The 9,952-nt window shown below is 41.8% G+C and overlaps 1 protein-coding gene across 2 annotated transcripts; it reads left to right on the top strand.

Moving 5' to 3' along the window:
- The first annotated feature begins 554 nt into the window (after positions 1 to 554).
- Positions 555 to 9,310, top strand: zdhhc11 (zDHHC palmitoyltransferase 11). Of its 2 annotated transcripts, none has more exons than XM_083760498.1 (11): positions 555 to 917; positions 2,282 to 2,500; positions 3,424 to 3,602; positions 3,869 to 3,970; positions 4,049 to 4,173; positions 4,628 to 4,783; positions 5,272 to 5,381; positions 5,484 to 5,533; positions 6,848 to 6,890; positions 7,282 to 7,360; positions 7,763 to 9,310. In XM_083760498.1, the coding sequence occupies exons 1-11, from the start codon at positions 888 to 890 to the stop codon at positions 7,942 to 7,944; spliced, it is 1,275 nt and encodes a 424-aa protein (XP_083616624.1). In that variant the 5' UTR covers positions 555 to 887; the 3' UTR covers positions 7,945 to 9,310. The 2 variants fall into 2 exon arrangements, with proteins under 2 accessions (XP_083616624.1, XP_083616623.1); XM_083760497.1 differs by having other exon boundaries at positions 6,845 to 6,890.
- Positions 9,311 to 9,952: the final 642 nt, after the last annotated feature.

Below are 9,952 nucleotides of genomic sequence, written 5' to 3'. Positions count from 1 at the left end.
GGAACCACCGAACCAGGCAGTGTATGCTATTTTATGTAAAGTTTGCAGTTTAGTTCCCATGCAGAAACGAAAACTGTGCAGTGAATGCAAGTCTCAGCAAAGTAGGTGTTATGCAGAAATGTCACTTTACCGAATACTGTGATTTAAAAGGCTGTACTTTCAGCAATTGATGAATTGGGTAGGCTTTGAACCTACCATAATATGAGATGATTAAGTCAGATAATCATCAACCTATAGTTCAGATTCAGAATACGGCATAGTTATTATATATTGTAACGAGTCAACGACCCTGCAAAAGACCAGGCCGTGGCGTAACTCTTGGCGTGGCTTGTTGCCTGCCCCTGGTCTGCTGAGTTGGAGATCGGGGACGGGGTTCGATTCTAGCTCAGGGTGCTAAAACGTTACAATGGGCGCGTTCGGAAATAGCGCACTGCAATGCAAACTAATAGGCGAGTGCGCTCCTAATACACCGGTGGGTGGTCGCGTTTTGTGCTAACCAGGGTAACCAACAGCGACGCCAGGAGGCACACAATTCGATGGGTCACAATGTTTGGTTTAACATCAGTTTCCATAGCACTGGTTGGAACTGCGTCCTTAAAACTTCTTCTGACTCATGTCCTATTGGGTTTAGAAGGCATGGAAAAGGTCGGAAGACCATCTGATATTTCTTATGCGCTTTATATCCATAGAGGGAAATGAGTAGCCTCCATTCAATAATGGAGTTATTTCCTTTGACGGAGGCAATTGTGTTTCATGGATATTATGGGAGAACACACCTGCCCAATCGCCAAACTAATTATCCTACTGTATTGGACTGTATGGTCGACCAAGCGAGAGAAACCTGCCTCTTTATTTGAACAATACTACAGGCCGATGTTTTTTATGTTATGTTCACCGAGCGGCATCCAATGACAAGGGTAAGTTAATTGTTATTCATTAATCATTACTTACACTCTTTGTGAACAAAATCTGCATATTTTCTATTTTATGTGGCGTCGTTTTAATAAGCCATTAGCCATCTACGGAAAATTACTAAAATGTGTTTTAATAAAACGACACAAGTTTGAAATATGTTTGGGCTAATTGTCAAGTCGAAGACAACGATGTAATTGTTAACAATAGTGTGCACCACCAAGGGATTATATATATTTGTTTAGCAAAATCGAGGACGCAGCCAAAACCAATCGTCAGGACTGACTGACATTGAATAATTGAACTTTATTACTGTCTGTGCCTGCTCTCCTGCTAGGCAACAGTATCGTATTCCTCACCACTGGTAATAGTGAGGCCTGTGTTCAAAATACAATTATTGTGGGCATTCGAGGTTGCAACTTTTGATTGAGTAACAACATTACCAAACATGCAATGCAATTTCCTTTTATTTTCGGCTACGATTCCAACTGCATGCAATGGAGTTCAATCAATGCAACTACCCTGAAACCTATGGATTCCGAACCGAAAACCACCTAAACGAACATAACATGTTAAACCACAGATAACGCAGGCATAACCCCTTATCCCCAACATGAAATTACACTATACAAAATATCACAACAATAGACAATAAGCCTAAGTGTGTCAGTGTCTGTGAGTACGTTGCACCTCAAGGAAGGACACCACTGTCCAACTCCAACCCACCTCATACATATAGGCTATTTCAGGTCCAGAAGGTGACCAGGTATAGGCCTATATGGCTATATAGTATATATTGACACTTTGAACTACACAGGCCTGAATCCTGATAGGCTCTGGAGGCCCAGTGGGAGGGATGTCCAGTGTGGGGGGTCTCTTAATCATATCCTTCTGGTTGTCTTTGGGCCAGTAAGGGATGGTGCCAGGAGGCAGGAACCACCACCACCAGTAGCCTATACTCTATGTAACTCTACACACACTGCCAAACACTGGGTCGGGACCCTTTTGCCCAGAGGCATGCTGGGACATCCTTCCATGTTTATTGGTACACCCGGGGACATTACAATATATTCAGTATGAAAGTATCGCATGACCCTAGAGTTAAGTCACACCGACAGCCCTATATGACTGAGACACCTTCTAACCATATCATATCTCAATATGCAGAGGGCGACAGTCACCACCACGCTCTGCTCATTTCCCTGGCAAATTTCTTCGCAGTCTAAGTCAGAGCTACTCTCCATAGTACTATAACATTAATCCATGGGGATGTTTTGTCAAGGACTACTCTGTTCATTATTGGTTGTCTGTCTTCCAAACCCATGATTTCTCTTAGCCACTGTCCATTTTCATGTTGTTCTTTTTGTAGATGAATTGCTTTGGCCGGAGGGCGAGGCGTACAACCCCTACTCCTGGCAGCAGTAAGAATGAGCTGGTTCCCTCCAAAGCACCCAGGATCAATGGCTGGTCGTGGCCTCTTCAGGGTTACCAGGTGGTGGCCTGGCTGGTGTATGCCTACTTTGGCATAGTTTGCTTTGGCATTTACACCCCTCTTCTCCCCGTACCATGGAATGTTGTCGCCTACTCTGTATCCTTTGCACCAATGACTACATTAGTCACTGCTAATGCTATTGTATGTTATGCAAATTATGCTAAAATAAGCAGATCTACAGCAATTGTAGATCAGCTATTGTCTTTATTTGTCGTAATGTATACGTATACGGCATAAGTGGCTAGTTGGTGTTTCTCAACTGAAGGTTGGTGTTTCTCCATGAACTTAAAGCTCAAGCAGAACGTTCAAGTAACACTAAAGTCTAATTTATACCTCATTGCACGACTGCCATGCGATGACGTATAAATTAGGCTTAAGTTGAAACCTTGTTGGAAGATGTGAGGAATCAGCTATGTTGCTTTTATTGCAATCTTAATATAATGCAAGGCAAGCTGCACATCTTTCAGAGAATTAAAGTGACTTTAAATATTAGCCCTCTCTATGTGGGCGGCCTTTATTGTAGCTATGATGGCCTTCCAACCAAGACAAGGACTTTGTTGTGCGAGAGCTTCTGAATAGAAGCTCAAGGCACCCTAGACATGACTTTGTGTTCTTTGTCTCAATTACGATCCTCTCCATTAACCATGGCCACATTATCAGTGCTCTGTTTGTCTTGTGATGAATGCAAGGCAATCCCAGTGCCACTTGTTTACATAACTGTAGGCTAGTGGTTAAAATGGGAACAGCTGAAGTATTCACACTTGGACTCTTCACCCCTCACATAAGACAATCTTGTATTTCCATCCTTAGGCTCCCCCTAGTAACTGTGTAGCCTATGTGAAAACGGTCACTTTCTTATTCACATCCACCCGTGGCTGTCAAACGTCTTCCTAAATGGCAGAGGTAACGCCTACATCCTACTCCTACGAAGATTGCCCTCCCCTTACGACGTCCCTGTGACTTTACCCTTTCTAGCAATTCCAGCAAATTTGAGTTCCTTGACCCCCTGCTGTGTGTAGCTAACTGGGATGGCCTTTGTAGTGCATATGATCACCCATATTGCTGCAGCGTCTATAGATCCAGCAGATGCCAGCGTCCGATCCAAAAACAGCTGCTCCGGTCCGGCGCCATTGTTTGACCGAACGAAGCAGCCACATGTCATCCAGGACCTCCACTGTTATCTGTGTGATGTCAAAGTGTACGTATCCACACAAACGATTACAATCAATTTCATTGGCCAACATCATTTTCACACATTGACATTTTGACACTTCTTCTTTCTTTTATTGTTTTATTACTTATGTTCTTTGTTTGTCTTCAAATGCCTTTCTATGCCTCATGTAAAGCACTTTGAAATGCGTTAGTGTATGAAATGTGCCGCATATAAAACATTGCTTGCCTTGCCTAGAGACAACATTACACTGTCCTTCAAAAGGCTGACATAATGCAATCTTTTGTGTGCAGTGGCCCTGGAGTGAAACACTGCGGTGCTTGCAACAAATGTGTCGCTGAATTTGATCACCATTGTAAATGGCTCAACAACTGTGTCGGTGGCAGGAACTATTGGTAAGAAAGAGGAAGTGTGGATGATGTTGTTATGAGTGCCGTGCTCTGCATCAGAATAAATGGTCTCTCTCCTTTCAGGTGTTTTTTTGTGGCATTGTCCTCTGCTACTGCAGCTGTGCTGATGCTTCTCATAGTTACCATGTTCGTGTTCATTCAGCATTTCTTGGATCCTGGCATTCTACGGACCGCCCCACAGTTTGACCGTGAGTCTCAACATATGTCGTGTTTGATGATGCAGTACACGGTACAGTACAGTACAACTTAATGAATAATCCCTCCGTATAAATTCTAAATGGTATTCTTTACTGTCATTAGTCTGACAAAAAAAAGAGTACACATTCAAATTGTTGTCAAACCTAACCAAACCCTTTCCATGATTTACAATCTTTCTGTACCTTGCCAGTATGTATCATGCACTTTTAAGTGCAGGGAGAGCATGTCAGTTCTGGACCACATTACAGTCATACACAACAAAATGGCACAGAATACATTCATGCACAGCTTATCATGCTTTGTTGGAATTAGCTGCCAGTTGGAATGCCTGTTTGGCCAATCAGAATGCTAGTTATTTACACATTTAAAACCCAAGGCTCAAGGCTGTAACCATGCATTCTGTCTGTATTGAGTGTGTTTCGAACCTGTTTCTTATTTCTCTAGGTCTGCTGGGTAATGGCACATGGCTCGTATTCTTACCTGTAGCTCCCATACAGACCAGCTCAGTGGGGCTCCTTGTGCTGGCCTGCATCACCATGATGCTGTGTTTCACCTGTCTGCTGCTTCTTGGCCACCTGCTGGGATTCCACCTCTACCTATGTGAGTCACAATTACAGTAAAGTTTGACCATAAACACCACCCCCTAGTGGATGGGTATAGTGCACTGCAACGTTGGGCTGGGTGGATTTAAAGTTTCATGAAACTTGGTGGGTATGATCAGTTGGCTGCCTTCAAATAGATGATTAGCATTGGGTTGAAATCCATAAACATCAAGGTTACAAACAATGATGGTCAAGGTCAAAATGAACTCATATCTCTGGAACGACATTAAGATTTTTAGATTTAGAAGATTTTTTACACTGGTTTTTTATCTGGTCACTATTTTGGGCATGTGCATGTCATGCAAAAATGTTCTCAAATCTTCCAAAAAGTTATAGAAAATATCGACAATAGCGGATCTAAAAGCGCACAATACCTCACGATATATTGTGAACTTGTAGATTTCTGAAAAAGTGATTATTATTATTTGTGGTTATTATTCTTTGTTGTCATTAGTCTCCTGGTTTGTTTTCTCACGGTTGATGCAGTTTACAAAGGTATGAGTACGTTTGAATTCATAAAGCTACAGCGCCAGAAAGAAGGCAGACACAGAGACATGGAAGCAGGGAAGAAACTAGACCATAAGAAATCGTCACAGGTCAGACCCGTCTAATCTCTGACCCCTTCTGTCACATTTCTGACCCCATGCATGGAGTTCATGCATATGAACTGGAATTGTTGTTTTTAAAAATCTTTTCAGAAGCAGGAAACCTACATTGACTGTGATCCAAGACTACAACACAGCTCAAGGTAATATTGAAGTGTCTGGATCACATTGTGTACGATTGAGGAAATTGACTTGCTGACTTGTTCACATAGAACACAAAATTAAATAGCCACATTAAAACAGTTCAGTTATATAAAAAGTGCACATGATAAACTTTATTGCAGACACTATAGGTCCATATACAAAACAATACAAAACACACATTAAGATTATTATTTTTTGCGTTTTTGCCTTTTATTGATAGGGTACAGTAATTTGACAGGAAAGGGGGAGAGAGATGGGGAGTGACACGCGGCAAAGGGAGTCGAACAGGTCTGCTCAAGAGGGGCACGACAACGCAATGTCTCATGTGCACTTTTTATTAGTACTGGACTGTTTTAATGTGGCTATTTTATTTTGATGCCTCTTGGAACTATGACTGGTGGCCTTCTGTTGGCATGTACTGTGTTTGTTTGTATATCCTGTATATCTGTATCCTGATGACTGCTGTGCACAAAACAAATTTCCGAAAGGACAAATAAAGTATAAAGTATAACGGCACCACAAGTGAACTGTATATGTGTGCAATGGCTATTTTAACATTGTCTGTACACATGTGAAATTTTCGTACCAGCATGTTGGCTTGCCCATATAGTTTACAGCACTGACGTTGCACATCATCATCATCATAGAGATCATCCATGATTATGACCCAAGTATTTAAACTCCTTTACAACCTATTACCTGCCAAAGAGGGAAAGGTGAGCTTCTGGTCGTCCTTTGTTCGAGTGATCATCACAACACTCTTTTTAGAGTTAAACATTATATAAAATAAAAAGCCATATTCTGTAAATAGTAGCTGCTGTAAGCCAGCACTGTATGGAGACGGTACAATTAAGTCATCTGCGTAATTCATATGATTAATAAGGTTATCCCCCACCATGCAACCAGTTTTACACTCACACATGGTCTTTGTCAGGGAAAGCTTGATTAATTTCACTGATAGTTTTAGAATGATTAAATCACACTCATGTGAACTGCGCAGTGAGCGGCGCTCACAATGTATGATTATGTTGGCCTAGAAATCTTTATGGAATAAATTGTTCTGTAAAAAAGTCCATAGACTTGACTGCCACATGATGTCACTCACAGGGGAGCCACACACTATCACGCGACACGCATGCGTTGGAGTGGCTAGCACTGCTCAACAATCAGATCATATGGATCTCGGGACCCATGTGAAATGGGAACTTTTTACAGTAATATATTCTTTCATGAGGATTCTGGGAATGTAAATATGTCCAAATGCATGATATTAACAAATTCTGTACCTGAAACTGTTGCATTTTCTGCAGTAGCTGCACATTTACTGAAGAAGGACCTCCATCCATCTGCATGGAGGTGAGAAAGCATGTTGCCTTCGTTCAATAATGTCTCCTATATACAACATATCTGTTTGTTACGTGATGTTTGTGTTTACAGTTTACACTATGACGTAAAATTGTTCATTCATTGTCAATGGGAATTTAATGTTTGTGTAGGACAAAGTTTGTACACACACACTAAAAGCTGGACATAGGAGGGGCTAGTGCCCCTCAAAAATGCGGACCAAAGTAAAACACATTTAACATTAATCCAATAGTTAGTGGGGGGTCCCTACTTCAACTCTATCAGCTAAGGGGTCCTTGGCCTGAAAAATTCCTATGCCTAAGTCTTAGGTGGTTCTTAACATGTGGGCTGCGAGGATATTGCAAGTGTACACCCAAATATCTTTTTATTTCATTTTTACTAGTTGGAAAAGATTAAGAAGTCAGCAGAGGAGGAAAACAGCCATCAGTATGGGACAGAAACTCCTACAGCGATGAGAACAGGTGGGTTGCCACGGCCACGAGGAATACTGTACTTGTTTCTGATTGATCATTGCTTCTGTATAATTTTAAGATAACCACACCTTTGGATGTAGTGGTGCATTGTAGTGCACCATCAGACAGACAAGGGTTGAAAACAATTAATCAATGGCCTATCTTCCAAAGGGAATACAAAGGCCTAATACATAGTGGTTTCAACACCGTTCTATAATAAAAGTCATATTAAGGGTTATTTACAAAATTAAAGATGCTCTACAATAAAATAATACACTATAACACAACAGCAGTAGTGACAAAACATTAAAGAGATAAGCTGGACTTACCGAAGTAAAAAGGTTACCCCCTCTGTGTGGTAATATTAACAAACGGCATGTTTTCCTTCCCCGTTTCCTCTGCGTTTGAAAGGTGACATTTCAATGATTGACACCAAAATGTGGCACCCTGAAGCAAACATTGAGGAGGAGGAGGAAGAAGCGGAGGTAGTTCAGCCTGCTGAGCAGGCCAGTGTGAAATCTGTGGATAATGTCCCTGAATTCCAGAACACACTGGGAAGCTGCATAATGGTCCCACAGGAAGCTCAGCCATAGACTGCTGGTCTCCAACCCTCACAAACTGTTTTTTATTTAATTTGAGAAATGCTTTATTGAACTGAGCAATATTATCACAAGCACCCGTTGGTCCTTATGAGGATGACTTAGAATGAAAAAAGAAACATCGCATGGATGCACCTGGGACGTCCCAGTAGCCACCCTTGATCAGTCCCATTAGGGATAGACCAGGGCCACACAATCCGTTGCTCCGGAACTACTCTGGGAGGTAGATCAATCTGGTGCATGGAAGGACTAGGCTCTGTGGGTTGACTCCTGTCTGGACCCCTCCTACGTTTCACCAGGTCCACTCCTGCTCTCACCAGGTCCAGGACCTGTGCGATGCACCAGACACTTTATTCTTGAGCCGCAATGGTTCTGCAGGCTCCACCTGGGCAACGGTGGTGCTGCAGGCTCCGCTTGCGGCTTGAATGGCCCTCCTAAAGGCCTCACTGTGGGTTTGTTGGGCTTCCTCCTCACGGAAGACACAGGCTGGGGCGCCAACCCATACTGCTCCCGGGTGCCATCTACATTCCGGCTGTCACCTGTCTCTATGGTGGTCACCAGACTATTCCTGGTTGTCATGTACATTAGACTGTTTATAGCATAATAGTTTAATGCGAGCCATGGAGCATTAAACTGAGCCGTATTGGCTCAAATCCCTGTTACACCTGATTTATACTTACAGTTCACAATATATCTCTCAATAGGCTGTGAGCTTGTATATATGCATGTATGTATGTTTTCGGTGTGAGACACAATGTGCAACGAAGTATGAATCAGGCTTTACTATGATTGAGGATGACCTAGACTTGATTTCGCACATTTGAAGTGGTGAGTCATATAATTTTGCCAAAGGACTGGACAATGTTGTATGCAATCTGAATTCCTATGGGAAAGAAAGGATAATGTATTTGCATTTGTTTCTTCATAAAATAATTTGTGTTAATGCCACAGATATTCTATTTATCTGCCCTTTTCTATTTTCAATGATTCTTGACATTTGTATAACTTATTTCAGATAGATTGTTGTAGTGGGCCATGGGCAGAAGGAAAAAGTCTTTACCCTCACAAGCAGCGTAATATGGCCTGTGCACTAACTGGCTGAGACACCTTTTAGTGGAAATGCCATTCATCCATTTTAATAAAAATGCTTCCTCAGCAACTATTATAACTTAAATAATAAAGATTACATAAACAATTCTTCATTCACTTCGCTTTATCTCTGCTTGACCACATGGTGGAGCTGTTGTAACAGTTTGAGGCATAACAGTCATCACATTACACAACAATTATACAGCATGATATAATCATGCTGTATAACTGTCATAGTACTGGTTGCATAATCCTTTCAAATGTTTTTTTACACTAGCCATTACACAAAATCTGTTTCTAAGCCCAGCCTTATAGAAACGGCTCTGAACTGGGTAAATCATTAAATCAACATATGGCCTGATGGCCTTTGTCACTCTCCCCATCTCTTGCCCCATTTCCTGCCTACTGTACTGTCCTATCAATAATAAAGGCATACAGTAAAAGCCCAAGAATAAATCTTATTTTTGCTATTGACATACAAGGAAATATACAGCTGTGTGTAAGTGGTTACAGTGAGTCCATGAGTCCATGTCTGTTTTTGAAGATACAGATCTTGAAGTAGAACTCTAGGGAGTCCAGATGAACATCTACTGCCGTGACCTCAGGCCAGGGGAGGGCTTCCTGGTCTTGGATCAAAGCCAGGGTGCAATTTCCTGGCAATGTTTTATTATTATTATTTTGTATCACCATGGTTTCTTGGCTTCTCGCTGATGCGGTTTCCGCAGTGCTTCCAACACCTTTTCATGTCCAAGGACCCCCAAATGTTTTTGACCGCGGACCCCCATCTGAAAGGATCTTGAGCCAGAGACCTCCATACAAGATTTGTATTGAAATGTAAAAAAATAAAACTGGAATCCCCTTAAGCCGTGTTCTCACACAACAGATCATCAGTTATGTTCTTGGAAGCAAAATG

The sequence above is a fragment of the Protomyctophum parallelum genome, assembly GCF_964188405.1.
Source record: "Protomyctophum parallelum genome assembly, chromosome: 3".
Taxonomy (NCBI): domain Eukaryota; kingdom Metazoa; phylum Chordata; class Actinopteri; order Myctophiformes; family Myctophidae; genus Protomyctophum; species Protomyctophum parallelum.
This window is presented reverse-complemented; position numbering and strand designations above follow the sequence as displayed.